Here is a 22,267-nt window from a genome sequence, read left to right on the forward strand (position 1 = left end):
CAACAGTTTTGATTTTCATTTATGCATGCATTTTTTTTACCAATATATGGGCACTAATTTGACTGTTTAAATTATTTGACCATTCATGTTTACTGATTAAATAAAATATAAACAAATTAGTTTGAAAGTTTATAATATTATTTGTAAAAATAAAAATAAAAATTAGTTTTAAATTGTTCTTGATATTGTTATTTTTATCCTGATAAGCATGCCGAATCTCCCATTTGAAAGTTTGTCGTTCGTGGGGTAATTGGGACCCAACAGAATGTCATTAATGTGTTACCCATCAGTTATAACGGCCATTTCGTAAATTCCTGGCGACATGAGAGCTCCGGGCAGGACCGGTGACGCCGGTCATATGGGTCTCAATTCTTGGTTCCTTTTTCGGTGGACTTGGCAGCGACGCAGCTAGGTAGCCAAGAAATATAATAAGCGGCCCTCCTGGGGCAGGAGCGAGGTGGACAAACGGAGGCGGAGAAGGAAACCCAAGCCCAATTCTCTTCCCGGTCTCCGATTCCCGGCCTTGTTCATCCCCCACTCCTCGAGGAGGGCGAATCCATCTCCCTCTCGTCCTTAAACCCTAGCCCGAATCCTCTCCCCTCCCATCCCCCTCTCGAGTACCTCTATCCTCCCCTCTTCGAGCTTCGGATCTCCTCCATTGCCGCCGGATTTGGCCGCTCCGGTTGATCCGATGGCGCGGCAGGAGCAGCACTGACATGGGGCTCGAATCTTCTGGCGGGATTCGGCGACTGGATCGGACGGGGGGCATCGGTGCGGCGGCGATCGGCGGTCGGTTGCTTTGATCGGACCTCGTGGCGCGGCGATCGGATGGTGGTGGGTGGCTGATCGGGCGGCAACAGGGCGATGGAGGAGGGTGAGAGTAGCAAGGAGGATGGATCTCGTGCGGGAGAGTCGGACGGGGCCGCGTCGGCCGATTCCGGCAGCTCGTCATCGCGGATGCCGAGTGGAGAGGCTTTCCGTCCTTATGTGTCTCCGCCGCAGTCTTCTACCGGGGCATCGGTGAAACCCGGCACGCTACGGATCATCGTGAGGAAACCTGTACGTTTTCCATTCCCGTCACATTAGCCTTCCGAGCTTTGATATTTATGGAAAAAAAGAAAGAATCTGTTGTGCATCCTGCTTCATATTTGGTAATGCATTCCTGCGGATTTTCGGAATTGATCTTCATCTGCTTGTAACTGAAGACAGAATTTCGCATCGAAAATTGATTTTGGCCAGTGAAAGGTCTATTATTTTCTTGAATTGGCTAAAAAGAGAAGCGGAAGAAAAGACTTATGCATGCGTTGGCTGCAAGGTCTTTTCATATGTTTTTAGGAGTAGGAATGAACGACCCTATCATTTGACTGATGTCAATGCCAGAAGACTGTGCTAGTGATGCATTCTTGGTTTCTGGTCTGCCAGAGCGAGAGATAGTGGAGGAGGTAAGTGGCGCCCTTTGGATTTTTCGAGCTCTGTTTGATACCCTGAAAGTCTAACAGACTAGAATGATGAATTTTCCTATCACTAGAGGATTATTCAGGCTATGGGACAGATCTGTAGAATTGCTTGTAGAATACTAATGAGAACCAATAGGAACATACTTAACACTAGCTAATCACCCCTCCAACCAAAAAGAAAACACACACACAGACAAACACACGTCAAAAAAAGGTTTACCCTTCCTATAAACCGTTACAGATATAATCCTGTTCTATATTCTGCATGACTAATATGCATTGCAAGCATGATACTCGAAAGCTACAATTAATTGGTTCGTTGTGGGATCATTCTTCTCCATTCATTTCTGTGGGAGGGCAGGTCATCTATTAAAAATAAGAACTCCATATATTCTTTTGTATCATCACAAATCAAGCGATCTTAAGCCAACAACTTGTACCTTTTATTGCATCTATGTTGGCCTTTATCGAACATTTTGAATCAAGTGTTATCCACTCTTAATGCGAATTCCAAAAAGTTTCCTGGACTCCTTTTTATTAACCTCTTACTTCCGATTTCAACCACAAATCTGCCTCTGTGACCTCATCTGTACCACATTCCTCCTTTATATATGCATTTAAACTGTTAACAATTTTAAGCGTTCTATATACATACCTTGATTGTTGTCTTATATTATTTACCTGTCACTATCATGTATCTTTCTATCGCAACAATCTGTCAGGATCTTTCCAATACATCTAGCATATTTTCCGGAGAAATCTTCATCTTTTCCCTATTCTTCTGCTGTATAGAACTAAATCATAGGAAGGTCTTAAAAGTAGGCATGTTGAGATTTTGGCGCCCAACAACTATGGTTAGCTCTCTGTTCCAGTTAACTTTACTTCAGCTATGCATATATTATAATCTATTTTAATGGCCAGAACACATTTACTGTATTTAGCACCCATGGACACAAAAAGACACATGAATTGGAAAAATATTATAGATACTCTTAAGAGTGAGAGGTCATTTGGTGCAAGGCCTCCTTGATCAACCTCTTAATTAGAGGACACACTTTAGGCCTGTTAACCTATTATGGTTATTGCTTTCAATTGCTCTATAGTGACAGGTAGGTTTTCTTACCCCCCTTACTATTAGGAAGCATTGAAGCAACTTATTTGATAAATGAAACTTGAATTTGATAGCTACGTACATATATACCTGCGCTACATACACATATACTGTTGCTAAGCGGATCCTATATTGAATAGTTCTAAGTTTCTTTTTTGGCTTGTAAAGTTCTAAATAGAAGATAGAAAATACGCATCAATGAGTATGCAAGAAATGTAGAATCTCCTACACTCAATCCTAGTGATTATCATCCATATATGCAAATTTAATTAGGTTAAAACCTGCACAATCCGGGGAAACTGATTTGATTATAGTTTTAACTTAAAGTTCTTTATATCTGAAAATAAACTTATATAAAAGGAGATTAAACCACAACTAATGTCCATGAACAATATAGGGTGAATCTCCCCCTTCCCCCTTCATTGCATGGAGATTCTTCAAGTCCTGATGGACCATGTCTACGATGGAACCCTGAATTGTCTATAGGCAATACAGTTAACAACAAACCGGTTTGAGTGTGCAGAGCATTAAGATTATTCATTACTTCACTATTATGTATGATTTATGATTATATAAGACATAATTAAATATATTTAATCCAATGATGGATGCTATCTCTTTTGAATATAAAGGAGGTGCAGTTGGGAAGGATAAAGGCATGCTTTCCCTCTTAGCAATTGGAAGTAAGGTGCATGAGGAGACCTCAAGTTCATGGCACCATCGTTCACGGTTGAGATTGGGACTGAGTCATAAATTGTAGAGGTAGTTAAATCGTATAGGATTGTAAATTGGATAATAGATTGTAAGCTTTCTTCCTTTTTCCTTAATTTTTTTTTAAGATATAGAGGAATACAAAAATTGAAAAGAGAGTCAACTATGGAGTAGACAAATGGAGAATAAAAAGCCACCCACCATTAGAAATATAGTTCACACCATCTTAAGCCCATATATACATAGGCAGAGCTAGAATTTAACCCTAGGTGTGCCAAGAAAAACCTTAGATCAATGGAGGCTGTGCCACACTATACAAATCATAGATTCAAGTGCTCTAGTGCACCTAAGAACTGCCCTTATTGCTCATACAAACCTTGAAATGGTAACTAGGAAACCATTGAAGTGGTCAAAGATGAAAATAGAGGAATAGAATTGCAATTTCACATGCTTCAATGAATAGGAATTCAATGAAGAGTGAGATTTTTGGCATCGATAAAACTATGAAGGCATGCACAACAAGGGGCTCAGCGTTGTTGCCATTATTGCGCATACAATTTCAAGCATTTTAAAGTTGGTTCACCTATATAGGTAGAAAATGAAAGCTGATTTTTGGTGTCTATCATGAGATGATTGATATACACATCTATGAAATGAAAAAGGGAAAAAACTTGTTTGAAATGTGGAAGCGAAAATGAAGAAAGGTTATAAGAAAATAAATTTATGACACTTATAAGGTTGGTTGATGATACAGAATGGCTCTGGCACATCTAGACTACTTTGTCCATAGGTCATGGAGATTTAAAATCAAGAGAAAAAAGGATGATTGTGCACAGATGTTGATGAGTTAGAGAAAATGGGATCTATTGCTAGGAGCCCATTCTTCCATAGCAAATTAAGTTAAAATTTTTAATGCATGAAGAGCAATTTTGAGTTTACGGGGGCCACATTGTATGTGGACTCTCGGTTTAGGGGGGCTGTATCGAGGGAGAAAGAATTACAATGGGTTCCAAGATGGTTAAGCGAGTAGGGTTAAGAAGGAAATTTAAGCTTTAGGGGTGCCATGGCCTCTCTGAGCCTTTACTTGGCTCTACCCTTGCATATATATCTATATTGCATGCCCCCATAACTGGTTATTCAAGATTTTTATACATTGCCTCTTAACTCAATTATTTTGGATTGTTTTAGAATAAAACAAGGATACAATTTTAAAATATGGTTGTAAAAATGCAAAATGCCTCTTACTTTGAATTGCATGAACTCCAAATGATGGGCTAGTTAGTTTTATTGCTTGAGATTTATTAGTGATTGATAATTTTAAAAGCCATAGGATGAGTGAGTCTTGGAGCAACTTGTGCAAAATTAAAGTTGCTCCACAACTTGGGAGTCACGAGTTCGAAACACGGAAACAACCTTTCCATATGTGGGAGTAAGGTTGCATGCAATGGGCTGCCCTTTTTAAGTTTAAAAGCCATAGGATCAAATAATTATTGGAAAATGGACTTCTTCGTGGTTTAACTTTGACATGTACATGACATTTTCAAGTTTTGAATCTTATGATCCAATTCCCTACAAAAATCTTTTGTACCAAGGAACCATATAATTCATAATACAGTTCTAGATCTCATGGTCGTAATTGATCTCGATCCAAGGATGAGATTTGGTTCGTTTAAGGCCATTCTGATCCAGATTGTAGGATCTTTTCCATGAATTACAAGATTTTAACAACGATAGATGACACAACAATAGTGCTACCGCCTAGTGGTGATGCAATCGACACCCCTCTTTTCATCTATTTCATTGATCGTCACCAATTTGCTTGCCGTTGCCATCTAGCTGTTGCTCACTGATGAGGAGACCCTTGTTCTCTGCGTTTGTCTTCTTCCAGCCTGCTCCTGGGGCCATTGCTCACCAATAAGAAGACTACCCTCCCTTCATCCCTCCTCTCTTCCGTTTGCTCTCTTCAGCTCCTCTATCTTTCCAGTGACGCTACTATATCAGTGCCCTCCAGTGAGGAGACCGCCTCTCCCTCTTGCTTCCTCTTCCGCCTCTTCCTCTTCTTTTTTTTCCTCATTTGATTAGATCTAAGGTCTACTGAACCGGTACCGGGATCCGTGCCAGTCGGCTACTGGTTTGGTATGAGGTGAACCGTCCCATTTAATGGATCACGATTTAAGCCTTTTAAAAAGGTGGGGAGGCCTGAACCGGTTCAGGACGGGGCGAACCGAGCGGTTCAGGACGGTGCGAACCGCACGGTTCAGGGAGAATTTCGAAATTTAGGGCCGAACTGATCCGGTTCCTCATCGATTCGGTTTGGTATAGGGTGAACCGGGCGGTTCACCCCGGTTCGGCATACCTTGATCAGATCATATCAGATCAATTTGTCACATTAGACATCTGATTTTTAACAGATTGGTTCGAGTTGTTAATTAATGGATTAGATCAGGTCATATTTGTTAATTAACTGATCAGACTTTGATCAGTTCTGATTGATTTGAATCCGAGCTATTCATAGGTCTAGTTGTTATAACTGTCCCTGCATAATAATTTATCGTCGCAGAAAGGAAATATTTAATGCTGTAACCTAACTAGAAGTCTGTGAAAGGTTATAATATCAAAAATTGGGAAAATGTACAAGCTTTTATATTCAAATTGGAGGTTATGTTGCTTCTTTTATTCAGTAAAATAAATAATCAGTGAAGCCATTGAATGATTGAAGTTTACATTAACAGCTTGCTTCACTTGGAAGAAAAAAATACATGGACAGTGTCACCTATCTGTCGCTTTATTACTAAAAGTAGTGACAGAGGGGAAATTAGGTTGATTTAAGCCAAGTATAATTCCTCTTCTCCAGAACTTTTATTAACTTCTTGTATCAAGAATTGGAACAAACTGTGTCATCAATACACGAAAACATATAAAAGGGTGTTTCTAATTATAATCTAGCAATGTACTGCTGGAACAAGTGACCAGTCAGCGAGAGCCTTTTTCTTTGTTTAAGAATAAGAAAATTTTGTGTACCATGTATATAGTCTTTACCTTTGCATACGTAACTTATCTTTCTCTCTTCAATCTGCAAAGATTAAATGCTTTTCAGAAAGTACCTGCATCTGTTAAATCTGATAACAATTGATTTTCCATGTCCCCTGGAAACTAAATGCCTAAAGCAAGCTCATCTTTACATTCATCGTCCAGATGTTCTGTCCTTAGAAGTTAATTAAGGCTGTCCAAAGGTATTCTTAGATGATCCTAATGATTTTTTCCCTCCTGTGCCAAGAAAGTTTATAGTGATTTTCTATTACTTGGAATTTTTACCTTTCTCTCTACGGTTTCAGCATTACTGTCTTTTGGCTTTACATTTTATTTTCCTTTTTTACTGCTTTTTTTATAATTTAGAAAATCACTAAATAACTCAAAGTTCTCTTTTGTAGCTGCATCTCCTTTTATTGTTCTTGACAGTGATGTAGAAATTAATAAAATCAGAAAATAACAAGCGTTATAAAATTAAATGAAGCATAAGAAAGGCACTGCAGCAGGATCATATTCTATCGAATATGAAAAGTTTATTTATCCAACCACAGTTATTGTAGATTGAGGATATCTATTTCTAAATTCAATTACTAAGGATATGTTTGGCATGATCTGTGAAAGTTGTGTTTAGTAACCTCATGTGTTCTTAAAATTGTAACCTGTGATAAGTGCATGGTCATGTGAGTGCCGAGTTTCAATAAAGTTGTTTGCCTGACTATGTGGCTTTCTCATGATTGTGCACTCAGCAACTTTGCCTAAATTATTTATACATTATTCTTGTTAGATCCATCTTTTATAAAGTAGAACTGGAAGTATGGTTATCGGTTATTTGATGGAGCTCGACAAGGTTATTTTGTCTCAGATAATCTAGCTTTTCATCTTGACATGTGATGTAGCTGCGTTCAGATTAAGGCCACACAATGTAAATCTGTAGGCTTTTTTTTGTGTGGATCAGATCTGATTTGATCTGAATTCTGTATCAATCCTTGAACTTGTTTAATCAATATTGCTGCAAAAAGCTGCAAATCTTTTCACCAATCTGCTGTTTAAAGAAAGAAGCAGTTGATTCATATCGAAATTCAGTTGATTCAGATCTAAATTCAGATCTGAAACAATGGTGATCTGCTGATTAACAGCACGGAGCTTTAGTACAGAAACAGAGTAAATTAGCTAGGGAGATGACATAGGAGAAGAGAGAATAGGGGAAGAATAGAAAAAGAACAAAAAAGGGAAAAAGTGTAGCCTGCGACCTTTTCTTCAATAAACCTTTCACATAATTTTTTTTTTGAATAATCCTCTTCTCCACTGTAGACCCTTTTGTATAGATTCAAAAGACCACCTTCCCTAGCCCTACTAGGAGTTCCTAATATAGAAATAAAATTAAGACAACAGACAACCAAAACTAATTAATTAAAGACCCAAAATAACCCTCATATCCTTGGATACCGTCCATGCAATTACTGTTCATGGTATTGTAACATGCATGGTACCTTTTCTTCAATAAACTTTTCACGTAAAAAAAAAAAAAGAATAATCCTCTTCCCTGCCGTAGACTCTTTTGTGTAGTCTTAAAAACCGCCTTTCCTAAGTCCTAACCCTACTAGGACTCCCTAATGTAGAAATAAAACTAAGACAACAGCCAACCAAAACTAATTAATTAAAGATCCAAAATAACCTTCATATCCTTGGATATTGTCCATTCAATTACTGTTCATGGTACTGTGGTATGCATAGTATCTGTGAACAATACATCAATTTTTCTTAATCCAAGATCGGCAGAACTGGCCCAAACCGTACCGGCAGTGGACCGGGATGGTTTCGGCCTTCAAATTGAGAAATCGGTGAAGGAGGGGGAGAAGGAGAAGAAAAGAGAAAAATATAGAGAGAGGAGGGGGGAGGAAGAGGGAGGAAGAGAGAGGGAGGGTGGCGGACGGTCGGTGGAGAGCCGGGAAGGGGTGGAGGAGGGGCTCCGCCTCCTGGTTTTCCTATTTCTTTTGAAAAAGGGATCCTGGAGGGGGGCCTTTTTTAATTTCGATGAATTTAAGTAAAATCAGCAAGGGGGTTGCTGATGACTTAAATAATTCGAAATAAAAAAGAGGCCCCCTCTCGGACCCCTATTTTGAACGAAATAGGAGAATCGGAGGGTGGAGCCCCTCCTTTACCCCTTTGTGCCCCTCCCCGGCCCTCTGCGACCGTCCGTCTCTCTCCCTCTCTTTTTTTTCTCTCTCCAGTTCTCCCTATTCCCCGCCCCCTCTGCCGTGTCGGGCTGCACTCCGCTGACCTTCTCCCTTCTTCTCTCCCTCCCTATATCTCTTTCTTCCTCTCTCCCGTTCGCCCTCACCCCCTCTCTGCTATGATGGTATGGGCCCGACACGGCGGCGTACTGTACTGTGCCGTTGGGTAACAACCGGTACAGGCCCTGGTACTAGCACAACAATCCTTGTCTTGACCCCTAAAGAAATTAACTAAAAAATGCTGAAAACAATGACTAATGAATGGAGATAAAATAGATGTCGATGGATCATTATGGAACAATTTGAATATTATTTCCTTCCTACATTTGAACAACATAATTAGTGTTTGTTGGATTGAAATTTTCAAAGAATATGAATTTATGAACTGACTGGCAATTTTACTTTTGCAGCTGGTGGCAAGGCTAACCAAAGACATACTTGAAACTTTCCAAATATGTAACCCAAATTTTAAATATTCAGAGGCACTGAACCCAAAGCGATTCCTTACCAATCCATCGGTTGGAGTAAAGAATGATGGCCATGATAATGCAGCGTCGAATCTTATCTTATATGTGAATTTTGTGTTGGTCAATATGGTGTCAAATCAAAGGTTTGGTTCCAAAACTGAATTAACATTTTGTTACATGCTTTTACTCCTTAACTTCAGAGTTCACATGTAGAGTGCTTGCTGCTTATGCTTACATCTCATCTTCATTTTCATTTTTTTTCAATTGGAAAATTTGTTTTCTGGCTTGTACTGGAGGAAATGTTGGTGATGTCCATAGGCAAGATGATCATAGAATGCTAGTTATTGGATGTGGGTATAGAAAGGTCTAATGTTTTAAATAGTCTAAGAAACTTAAATAATGGAGTATCTTGCATAATTAAGAACAACAAGAAGGAAGAAAACAAGCTGTTAAAAGAACATTTAGGTACCATATATGATGGCTTTGGAAGAGGGAATAGGAGACATCTTATGAGTTAGGGAGAATGATGAAGGGTACTGTCACTTGTATTACAGATGAGATATTGGAGGATATTTGTGAAAATGCGGAGACTAAAACCAATAGAACTACCATCAGAATTCTGTTGAAGCATGATTTTGCTTGATTTAGGAAAAAGTCCTGCTTCATGGGGAACCGTGTTTCATGCGGATTTAGGTGTTTTCTAGTGATACAGAGATGCTAGATTCAAATGCAAAAGATTTTTTAGTGCATATCACTCAATTATTAGACAAATTAAAGCCTTAATGATGAGTTTCAGAAATTGGTTAACGATTCTGAAGGGTTATTTTATTATTACACTTTTTTCCGAGCAAAACGGCTGGAGGTAGTAAGATGAAGCATGCAAGATGGTAAATTGTGCCAAGTATTGTTCTTTGATAACTGCATAATGCTGATTTTGTTGAAATTGGTAACACACCCCTTACAAATTTTGAGTATTTGGGGTCTAACATTGTTGTGAATTTGTTGATATACGTGCTAGTAATTTGGATCAAATTTCAACTTCGCTCCTGATTTTAATGAGTATCAACTTAAAACCAAAAATGATTTTCTTAATCATACTCATATCAACAACCAGGTGTTTGTATAGTGGATATGTGACCGAACATGAGAAGCTATGGCTGACAACTGAAAACCTTCGAAAGATGCTTCCATTGCATGCATGTTTCTTAGGCTCTTGAATCTTTTTGCTAAGCCTTCTAAGGAGAATCACATTTCTTTTGTGTGTATTTGTGTGTGTCAGCTTTTTTCTTGAGAGTTCATCTAATTCATATGAACAATTCGGAAAGGCATACTTCTAATAATACTGTCACAAAGATCAGACGATTATGGAATGCAGAACCCAAATCAAAGTTCATGACTGGCAATATGTTAGTGAGCTTCTGATTTGATGTTTTATCTGCTAATATTGATATAGGTATTAGGGTCAAGGTTGGTAACTAAATTCAAGCCCGCTATTCCAGTGGATTAGAGTTTGTTGAGTTCGTTGTTGAGAAAGATTACCCTTGCCCAAGGTTCGCCATCTTGGTGCTGGATGCTATACGGGTGCCATGCTAGTATAGTGTCTGTATCCCAGTACAGGAGTTGGTTTGGCATATTGTGACTTGGTACACCCCCCGTACTGAGTCTCGGTTCGGTACAAGTATGGTACGATGCATCTAGTATAGGCGTATGCACCGGTGTAGTGAACCTTGCCCATGCTGATTGGAGTCTGCTTTTTTCTTTTATTTAAAGTGATACTAAAGAAGGTGCATTTTAAGGAAAATTGGATATGTTAGTTCTGACGTTAGATAAAGTTTAGAAAAACATGGTCATAAAAATTTGTAAATTTATAGGGGAAGTCAGTAGCAGGAATGTTAAATTCTTGAATTTGATACCTACTTTCATTCAGTTGTTTTTGCATAGAGGGTATAAACTCTTTTTTTGTAATATATATTTCTTACCCCCAAAAAATCAGACTGCATGCATCATATCCTTTTCTAATTTTGTTTTCTTGCTTGGATTTGTCTTTTCATCTCCTCTTCTTTTACTTGTTCATAAGCTATGTTCATCATGTACTATCTCTGTCTGCCACTTTTCAAGTACTTAATAGTTTATTTTTGGTACTGATATGCTGATCTTGGTACCTGCAAATTATTTATAGCATTCTCTTCTTATCTACATAGCATTTTGCCTATATTTGGTATAATTGTCTTCCTTGTTATTTCTTTTTGGAATATAGTGAGAAGTTATTGTCATTTCAGTAGTTTTCAAATGGTAACTTGTCTTTGATTTTAGTAAAATCTCAATAACTTATGTTGATGACATGAAACTCTCATGTCACATGTGCACAATCCATGTTAAGTTGCAATATCGCATTGTACATATAGAACTGTTGTGTGCTTTTGAACAGGCGATCGACAAATTGAAGTTGAAAAAACAGGCGCTATGACCTAAGTGGAATGTCACAAGGTGTATATTTAATTTTAGATTAGCTTGAACTGCACGCCCAAGGATTAAAGTGAAAATAATGTGTTATACCTGAGGTCAAGGCTTGTCCCAGAAACATACCATGATGCATAATGTTTAAACTTGAAATGGACAAATGCCAGAAGATTCACTACATTATCTACTAAAGTACTAATTTGCAACCACCAAGCAAAGATATGTTAGGAAGATATTTTTGCTTCTAGATTACTATCAACTACTTTCTTGTGGCAAGTGGACATGTTTTGGTGATTCGAATATAAATTTTTAAGTTCTCTAAAGCAATGTAGCCATCACAATTTATATTAAAGATGCAGATATGAATCAAGGTATCCTAAACATGTGCATCACACTATTTTAAGAATTCTTACTCACAAACTGACATGAATTCGCATGATACCAGGAACAAAAGGACAATAAAAAGAGGAGCTGAAATTCGAAAATAAGAAATATAAGAAACCAAATAATCAATTAGAGTTTCATATATTTTGTTTTAGAAAGAGTAATATACATGCATCGATGATATATGGGCTTTAAGTTGAAGGCATGTGTTTTGTCATGTATCAATCTGCACCACAATGCATGGCTCCAAATATTGCACTATGGCCTAATATTATGTGATACAAGGCTGTAATTACACACCCCTCGGATCATTCTGAATTTTCACCAATATGGTGACTGGTGAGAGATGCATGCTGTCATATGGGTCATGCTTTATTTCTTGGTTGTTTCTCTTCATCCTTAATTTAATGATTTATATTTCTGCCCCTTCTCTAATGAAATCTTTTTTCTTTCCTACTCACGAATAAGCAGCATTCTTATTCTAAACCTGTTTCTTTGACTATATTGATAAATACCATTTTTTAAGGAACACTTGCTAAAACAATAAAACCGATTTCATTTATGGCATATATCCAAACCTGGTTTATAAAGCTTTTATTATTTTTTCTCAAATATTACTTTATTTTTTAGTAGCCGGAATCTTCTATCTAGTTACCACCCCCACTCTGGAATCTTCCTAGAATCTTGAACTTGCACCTGCTTCTTAATGGCTTCTTTGCTATAAGTATTTCTAAAATTTTGGCTTCCCTGCACCTGCACCAGTTCCGATTTTGGCAAATAAAGGTTTTATCGATGTTCTTTCTTACTTTATAATTTGGCAGTCCATGGTAATTGGTGTAAATTTGTATCTCACCTTTACTCTTATAGATTTGTTGTTGTAATGATTCCCCAACCATTTGGCAGTCGCAGGTTTCATTGATCTTATTAGATAAGCAAGTTATCTACATACACCCAATTCCTCCCATAATTTCTTGACCTTAACTTTGTTTCATCCTGCTCTCATTCGTTTCCTTGATGTATCATTTTAAAGGCTATCTTTGCCTTATTTTCTTGAAAAACACTTGCCAACTCATCTTTTTGACCATGCTCCTTTTATATAGCTTGTACTCAACAACTTATATAAATAATACATTCATATTTTATGGATCTTATCCTCGTGCATATTTCTGTTTTATTTATGTTTTTTTTCTCCTAGTGTCTACATATAAAAGTACTAGCTTATGTTGATGGTCAGGGAGTTCCCTTGGTATGGGCAACAAACTCAAGTATCATATCCTTTTTTCCAATCAACAAACCTGTATTTATCATGCATTCTCTTATGTAGTATACTACTCCATATATGATTGTTTAAATCACCACTTCTAGGTATCCTTCGTCCCTCTTGAATTCCTTGTGCTAGCCCCTTCATCTTGGCCAGTAATTGTTTATCTATTCTTTCCTCCATTTTTTCTTGTGGTATGCGAAGCATAACTTCCTTAATATTTTCCTCCTCTAACCCACATAATGGCTGTCAGTCTTCTGGATAAGTGATAGCCTGAAATCTATCAAGTTGAGTAAAAGAGAGATCGATTTCTAAAGTATCTGACTGCATATGATTGATTTATTGTTGCAGATCTTGTTGCACATTCAGATTGCAATAGACTTGTAAGAGGTGCTTCGGTTCTTTGTTTAACAAATCAGGTTTAGTAAATGAGAGCTGATTTTACCTCTTCTACTCTTTTTGACTAAATTTTCTGGGGCATAGATTTTGGGAATGACAAAAGTAGGAGCAGCCTAGTAAAACATTTCCCCTAGTTGGCCAGGGATACGTCAGTAAAACATGTTAAAGCTGTCATAATAGTTTCTATAGTGCAAATTTAGTAGAATTTTAGTACATCTATACCAATTTCACTGTAAAGGATTGAGGATTTAGCAAAGATTGAATCTTTTTATTATTTTCAAATTTGTAGGTATATTGTCAAAGATCTCCTTGGCCAAGGCACTTTTGGACAAGTAGCGAAGTGCTGGGTTTGTCAAAACAACAGTTATGTTGCTGTTAAAATTATCAAAAACGACCCTGCTTATTATCAGCAAGCATCGGTTGAGATCTCTCTTTTGCATGTGGTAATTAACATTTGGTGCTCAGATTTGCTCGTGCAGAATATGCTCACAAAATTAGTTTTATGATGCTGATTATGTTTTGATTACCTTGCAGCTGAATCGGAAGTTCGACCCTGATGATAAACATCATATTGTCCGCATCCTTGATTATTTTGTCTATCAGCGCCATTTATGCATCACGTTTGAATTGCTTGGCCCAAACCTGTAAGCTAGCTGTCAAATGTTTTGCTTGTACTAAATAACTTTCTTCTTCATTCAATAATGAATTAAGTTTATTTTAAATAAACTCTGATTTTTATGCCTGTGTCAAAATTCTTGCTTTGTAGGTTTGAGCTAATTAAAATGAACAACTACAAAGGGTTGTCATTGAACATTGTCCAAATGTTCTCAAGACAGGTAAGACATGCATCTGGATAGCGCACAGACTTTTTCCACTGTGATGCCCATTTGGCTTGTTTTACCTGATCCTACATATTATCTGTCATGTTCCTAGATCTTGCATGCATTAATTGTCATGAAAGATGCTGGAATAATACATTGTGATTTGAAACCAGAAAATATACTCATATCTACAAGGTGAGATGCTTATTATTAGCACCTTGATTATATTTTCTGGAATTCTTTTCTTTTTTTTCTTCTGTTCATTAAACTTTACCTTGGCATCTTGAATTTCACAGTGTGAAGCCACCAGAAATAAAAATTATTGATTTTGGATCAGCATGTATGGAGGGTCAGACAATTTACTCGTACATTCAGGTCTCCGTATCCTTTCTCACATCCGTGTTTGACTTACATTTGATTAATGTGTTTTACAATATTGTTCAGTGCATGCTGTAAGTTCACATTTGTTGGTTCTTATCTTGGAAGTTTTGGTCCCTTCTTATTGCAGAGCCGTTACTACAGATCTCCAGAGGTTCTTCTTGGCTATCCGTATCCTTTTTGACATCATAGAATTTTCACTTATAGTTCTAAATTTTTTAGGGAAGTTGCTATCATACTTCTTCCATTATATGTTTATTCTTCGTGACAAAATCTGAGCCTCATTTGCTTGTTAAGATGCTGATGTCAGATCAGGGGTTTGGGCCTGACCTTATCTGCCATGTTAATTTTTGGTGCAAGTTTTTTGTTTGGGCAGTATGATTAGCTCATTCTATGCTGATTTCAGAAACATCTCTTCAATTTTAACTTTGTTCATTATGGAATATCATATAAGTACGGACTTTTGGCAGCCACATCATATGATTATCTTGTGTTTTGATGCTTAACCTTTTCATCAGATATAACACTTCTATTGATATGTGGTCTTTTGGGTGTATTGTTGCTGAGTTGTTCTTAGGGTTGCCTTTATTTCCTGCATCCTCGGAATTTGATCTTCTTAAACGAATGATCGAGACACTTGGGTATATCTTCTTCTCTGCACTTGAACTTGAGTTTCTATATATGCAAAGCAGTAGCATTTAACAGTGTTAAATGTGTGGTTCATTTCTAAACAATGATGAATTTGAACATAATGTTGAAAACCATTGTTCTTTATTGTACAGAGTATACAATGCTGATGATGGAGACTTGAGCTAACTCACTGAATTGGACATGTTTTTTCATTTTATTTGTGGCTTGTGTTTGGACAAACCATTGATGACCACTACAACTTAAATAGGCTGGGTAACAGTTGCACCTGGACAACCTAGTGGATTATTGTAGGGATTTCGGCCAAGATTGTAACTAAAACATATTAGTACCTTGAGGACAAATTTGTATTATTTCCAAAGTCTGCTAAATTTTTCTAAAGATTCTGGTTATTACAAGAATTAGACTCTAATGGTTATGCATTATCTTTAGTCCTGAGTCAAATTGGTCAGATCTGGGTTCAGGTATGAGACTCAAATAGTGATATTTTAGTTACGATGAGCAGTTATTGGGCATGCAAATTCAACAGGTTAAGTGCGTGTTACCAAAATCTGATCAACTAGGAGGTATGAGGAAATTTTAGGATGCCTTGTTCTTGTTTTTTTGGGTATGAAATCTGAATCTATTTAGTTAAGTTTAGATGGGGGCGTTTAGGTTATTTCTCATTTTCTTTTTTTCCCCTCCATATCAGAGATGAAAATTTGGGAGGTTCTTACATCTTTGTTAAAATGTGTTTATGATTAATAATTTAAATCTTTGTTAAGAAATGATTCTAGTAGGAAAGATCAATTCTTATTTTGATTGGGAGTTATATTTTTAGTAGATTTCATGTTGACTAAAAAACTGAACTTGCTTGATTATGCAAAGTCAACATTTCTATTGTTGCACTCATTCTCCTCTTTCTCCTTCACCAATTTTCAAACAACTAATTTCTTATCATTCTCTCCCTTTGCCTTTTCTAGGATATTGTCTGAGAATTTTTCCCTCCTTTTTGGCAGAAAGCTTATTTTAGGAGATTCTGAAAACCTTCTGTTTTGTTTCTTATTCTACATATTTCCGATTCTTGTGCTTTGTTCTTTATTGGATCCAAGAAACTAGGATTTAGATAACACCGAATGTCAATTTGTAGGTTGATTGTATAATACCCCATATTTATTAGGAGGGCTGCTAGACCTGCACTTGGCCAAAATTGTAGATCGCGAACAAATCCCTTCTAATGTTGGGCCAATATTTGATTCATGTGAGGCTTATGGCTTATGTAGGGGAATATTGTGGATCATTCGACATGTAGGCAATCTCCACCCATGCAGACATGTAGTTTTTTCTATTCTCAATCTTCTTGCTTTGGTTTGTGGATCTAAGATAAGCAACATTTTCCTAGAGTTTCTGTCAGCAATAAAAGCGAATTGACCTTAGGTGCAATCCTTTGTTGTTTTTCTTTTAAATCGTAATTCTCTCTACATGGTTCTTTATATGATCCAACAAAACATTTCAATTGAAACATTTTGAGTATTTCATTTGCCAAAAGCAAGCTTAAACATAGTTAAATACTTCGTTTGGCCTCATATATGCTTGTTTGAAGCAAAACCACATATCTAACTTACATGGTTATTTTTGTAAAACCAAGGTATATACTTTCAAATCCATGCTATATGACATATTGATTATAATTTGATAGGTTTCATAGTGGACATCAATGATTCCAGTTCTATTTACTAATGGATTCTTAGTATGCTACAGGTGTTCTAAATTTATGTTAGCAATCAAGATATCAATTTTGCAGTTTCATATAAATTCCTCATGGTCAATTTCTACCGTGCTAAATTATCATGATGTTAAGATTTTGGGTGTCGGCATATGTCATTTTGTGCCAATTGTTACATTTTGGCTTTGGTAGTACGCTAGCATGGCACCTGGCAATTCTTTAGTTGTAATTTTTGATTAAATCACATTTTTAATTTTTTAATTTATTTTTTAAATAATATTTTTGTTTAGCATGGCATGTGCAATGCCATGCTTTGCCACTAGCCATCATGCCTTATGTGAGTGGCACTTGAATCCTGGCAAAATATTTGCCACTATATACTTAAGGATTCGTTTGGTTTGCGGGAAGAATTTTACTTTTTTTTTTGGGTAAAAACGGCTACCCATGTCATATAACTCTAACGTGAGTACATCCTACCAAATCACGGAAAAGTAAGGAATACAAAGGATAGGGAACATCTGAAGCAAACGTCCAAAGAAAATCCCCGAAATGCCGGGCGACATAGGAGGCGACCCAGTCTGCTGCCCTGTTAGCCTCCCTAAACGTGTATGCTGTCCGAAAGCCGCTCAACATCTGAGCCATCCTACGAATCTCCCGGATAAGGGGATGACCATCACCAAATCTATCCACCCCTCGGATTCAATCAATCACCATGGAGGAGTCTCCCTCGAGGTACATCCGCTCGACACCAAGTACCAGCCTCGCATAGGATATATCCTTCCAGGCTGCCCGCAGCTCAGCCCCCACTACCGTAAGTCCAGGCGTACGCCGACCTCCTGCTGCTATCATCCTACTAAGATGGTCCCTGATCACAAAATCAACTCCAATCACACCATCCACTGACCTACTACCGTCGAAGTTAACTTTGAGATAGCCAAGGGGTGGGGGTACCCAAGAAACAAGGGCAAACCGGGGCGCTGAAACAACGTGAAGAGTATTCCAGATGTCCCTAGCCATCCTAGAAGAAAACACATCGGCAGCCACCATAACCTCCCTCGCATGTGTCACTGTTCTATCCACCACCATCCTCGGTGACATCCTCCTCCCCTCAAACAGATCGGCGTTCTTGTCCAACCAAATGTAGTAGGACAAGTATGCCATCAGAATCCTTGCCTCCGCAGACCAAGGACTCCGCATGGAATCTCTCAACATGCGAGTCAGGTCATGCACCGAAGTCACCGCGTCGGAAAGTGGGATCGGTGACTTCCTCCATATCTCTCAGGCTCTAGGGCACTGCACAAAAACATGCTCGATGGTCTCCTCAACATCTGCACAAGCCTCACAACACTGAGAGATCCGCATACCACGTCGAACTAACAAACTTCTGGTCGGAAGGCAGCCCCAAGCCACCTTCCAGATGAAGAGCGCCACACGGGGATGAATCCGCAGCCTCCATATCTAGCCACCATCAATCTGCCGATCTGGCTCCGTACTGAACAGGGCGTGAAGATCTCTCGCTCGCACCCGCGACCGTCCCGTCGGCGTCCAAACTAGCATGTCAGACTCCCCCCCGATAGGAACCGGTAGAGTCGAAACCAACTCTGCCAACTACTCCCCAAAAGTCTTCCGAATCAGCTCCTCCCTCCACCTACCCCCCTCTGAGTCCAGTAGATCGCTCACCCTACAGCCTGCTAATCTCGCCGAATCCACCATGGTGGGCATCCGACACATCGGCTGCTCGGTCACCCAACTGTCCTCCAGCACATCGATAGATCGTCCATCACCAATGGCCCATCTGATCTCCGGGAGCACCACCACAGCTCTGGCGCAGATCTTCCTCCAAACCAGAGAGTGGTGACACCCAGCTCGTACACCAGGTGCCAAGGCTCCATACTTGGCCCTCATCAACGAGGACCACATACTCTCTGGCTCCAACACAAATCTAACTGCATGTCTGGCCACTAGGGCCTTCCGTCTCGCCACCAGGGACTGCACCCCCAGCCCTCCAGACCCAGTCGACTGACACACAACCTTCCAAGCCACCAGATGGATGCCACCTCTACCACTACGCCTCCCCCAGATGAAACTCTTGAAGAGCTGCTCAAGGGACCTCAAGACCGCCACTGGGATGATGGCATTAGAGAGAAGGTAGATAGGGATCGAAGTAAGCACTGATCGAACAAGAGTAATCCTACCCATCATAGAAAGTATATGCACCTGCCATCCCTCCAATCTGCGTCTGATGCTAAGCTCGAGAGCAGTACAGTCCCTATTCCGTAGCCGCTGGCCGAAAATGGGGATCCCCAAGTATGTCATAGTACCCTCCTCTTCCATCCCCAGAATCTCCAGTATAGAGTGCCTCACCGCCAAACTGGTCCTCGGGCTGAAACTAATAGCTGACTTGGTCAAATTGATCCGCTGTCCCGACACTGCACAATAATCTTGAAGAATCCGACCTATAACCCGGGCCGCCTACCGAGATGACCTGGCTAGAAGCAAACAATCATCAGCAAAAAGCAAGTGAGAAATTGGGGGGCCTCCGCCACCGGTCTATAGGCCTCCAACTCCTGAGTGGGCATCGCCTACCTCAGGGATCTAGACAATGCATCCGCACTGGAATTTTACTTCACTGGAATGTTTTTTCTGAGAAGATGATGCCTGGGTATATGATATATGAGAAAGTAAATTTTACATGTCTGGTTGATCATGGAAAAGTAGCATAGGAAATACATTTTCCAAAGTAACTTATATTTGGTTGAGCACAAGATATGCCGTCTCGATATCGACCCCTGTATCAGTCCCTTCCTATCACTGTGTTGGTACACTTGGTACGAAAGCCGGTTCGGTGTACCGAGGGTCGGTACACGTCCCGTATCGTGCACCGATACCAAATAGAATGGTATGGTACATCCTGTACCGTCCTGTTCGGTACACTATGACGTACCATGGTTGAGCATCTATTTTTTTAGAAAAATTGTGTAAAATACATGTTATGCCCTTAATAAAGGGATTACAAGAAAAAACATCACATGCGTAATTTTTAGAATTAGATACTTGTAACACCAAGGTCTGAAGGTTTTGAAGGTTCAACACCAAAACGACCGGCATTTGTTCATAGTTTAATGGAAGAGATGTCAACAGTATCAAAAGAAGGAGAACGTTGAGACATAGATGTCTCTACCGGTGCTTCATTGCCTAGGATTTTTAGTATATTGACGGTTTAAATCCATATAAAGAAGTTGTCTAACTACTAAAATTACCGCAATTCATAATATATTTTTAATTGCTATTTTTTAATATTTAAAAATAGCTATTAAAAATATTTATTGGGTTGAGTTTTTAGAATTTTAACAATTTTTAATAGTTAGACAACTTCTTTATGTTGCGGTAATTTTTAATAGTTATTAATATAATTTTATATTAAAATTATCACAATTTCTTTATATTATGGTAATTTTTAATAGTTTAAGATTAGCGATTAAAAATACCTATAAAGATCATGATGGCTTAAGGGCATTTCTGGAAAAATAGTTTTCACAATTTTCAACCTGTGGGAAAGTGGCTTTTTCATGCTCCACATGGATTTTTCTTTCCCATAAAATATAGAAAATTTATTCCTATGGAATAGCTATTTTTCCATCTCTCTCATTTAAGGTCCGCCGTACCGGTACCGGTCGGCGTACCGGTGGCGGCCCGGACCGGTACGAAACCGGTCCCGTACCGGCCGGTACGGACCGGTACGGCAGACCATGCTCTCATTTGAAATCTCCAACTAAACATAAGACATTTCTTCATTTGCCTATTGATCACACTTTCTCCCCTCCTTTTCTGCGAACCAAACGAGTTCTAAATGGAAAGGTTACGTGCATATGTCTAACATTTATACATGATATTACCTGTATCTTTTCTTGACCTTTTTGCCTTGTTTTAGCCCCATTGAGATGAAAATGAAGCAAAATGGTCTAAATGTTTGACGTGAGACAAAATGGTCGCAGAAATCAATATGTCATACCTTGTTTCAAGTGTGATCTTGATGGAGGAAGGTCAGTGTGCTTATATTCAAAGCTTGGAAGCAAGTTCCGCCGTACTGGTATCGGTCGGCATACCGGTTGCAGCCCGAACCGGTACGTACCTGTCTCATATCGGTTCTCTAACGATAAGCTACCGGTACCGAATTCCACGTTGATCCGATACCGGTTCCCAGCCGGACCGGTACGGCAGACCATGCTTGGAAGTTTGCTTACAGGAAACTAGCTAGAAGTGCATCAAAGACGGATAAAGTAGTTAAGAAAGGATGGAGAGGGATGATTGGTGAATTAGTAAATACATTGAGCATATGGAATGTGGTGGACATCATGGCATTGTATGCATCTAGGCTCTCATATTGGATGCAATGGCAACCAATAACAATTTCTAGGTATCCTTGAGATTCTTAACCATGATCAGGCATTATCTTCCATTTTTATGGTTCCTCGTGAGCGTTATGTAAAACTCTTAAACCCCATCTTTGTTTTCTTTGCCTACTTAAGCAACCACGAAAGCATTTAGGCGTTAATAGTTTTGAATTAAATGGCCCATCCTTGATTTTGGAATTGTTAAATCTTTTACAACAAATTAATAATTCAAAACCAAAGTTGGACCACCCAAGCTGAAGATTCACATAGTTGATTTCCATATGGTCCAAAAACCAAAAATCATGTGCTTTGCTGGTCTTGAACATAGGCATCAAGGTTCGCCGTCTCAAAACTAGACCCCATACCAGTACCATCCTATCACAATATCGGTACTCGGTATGGTACGAGATGGCGTGGTATACTGAGTGTCGTACGGTAGGAGATTTCATACCAGTTCGGTATGATACGTCTGGTACAATACGATATTGATCGGTATGGCAAACCTTACTAGGCATCAATTGGGCGCAAGAATGGACAGTTTTAAAAACATCATACCATGTTTTGCTATAATCATCAAAACTTATTGTATTCTATTCTAACGATGTTTTAGGATGTGTAGATCATGATTAATGAGGTAGATTTTGAGTTTTTGTGCTCCATCATGTGTTTATGCACACTAGTGCAAATAATATTGTTCATACTTCATACTATTACCCACTTAATTCTGGGTTCGAGATGTCTGAAACTATGATTTTTGTGTTTTATTCATTTTTGATGGTGTGAATCAAAACCAATGGTGTGGATATT

At 38.7% G+C, this 22,267-nt stretch overlaps 1 protein-coding gene across 6 annotated transcripts in view; it reads left to right on the plus strand.

The window, feature by feature from the left end:
• The first annotated feature begins 445 nt into the window (after positions 1 to 445).
• Positions 446 to 22,267, plus strand: part of LOC103713009 (dual specificity protein kinase YAK1 homolog) — a 34,824-nt gene continuing 13,002 nt past the window's right edge. For 4 of the 6 annotated variants that reach the window (XR_003386790.2, XR_003386791.2, XM_026806904.2 and 1 more), the window contains exons 1-9: positions 446 to 1,059; positions 8,954 to 9,153; positions 13,804 to 13,957; positions 14,049 to 14,158; positions 14,281 to 14,350; positions 14,448 to 14,530; positions 14,632 to 14,710; positions 14,844 to 14,884; positions 15,232 to 15,354. Coding sequence is in view for 2 of the 6 variants with exons in the window: in XM_026806904.2 (XP_026662705.1) it covers positions 865 to 1,059; positions 8,954 to 9,153; positions 13,804 to 13,957; positions 14,049 to 14,158; positions 14,281 to 14,350; positions 14,448 to 14,530; positions 14,632 to 14,710; positions 14,844 to 14,884; positions 15,232 to 15,354 (1,055 nt within the window). In the remaining 4 variants the exon portion in view is untranslated. The remainder of the gene's footprint in view (positions 1,060 to 8,953; positions 9,154 to 13,803; positions 13,958 to 14,048; positions 14,159 to 14,280; positions 14,351 to 14,447; positions 14,531 to 14,631; positions 14,711 to 14,843; positions 14,885 to 15,231; positions 15,355 to 22,267) is intronic. The other 2 variants (XR_003386787.2, XR_003386788.2) reach the window with 1 other exon arrangement.

The sequence above is a fragment of the Phoenix dactylifera genome, chromosome 5 (assembly GCF_009389715.1).
Source record: "Phoenix dactylifera cultivar Barhee BC4 chromosome 5, palm_55x_up_171113_PBpolish2nd_filt_p, whole genome shotgun sequence".
Classification (NCBI taxonomy): domain Eukaryota; kingdom Viridiplantae; phylum Streptophyta; class Magnoliopsida; order Arecales; family Arecaceae; genus Phoenix; species Phoenix dactylifera.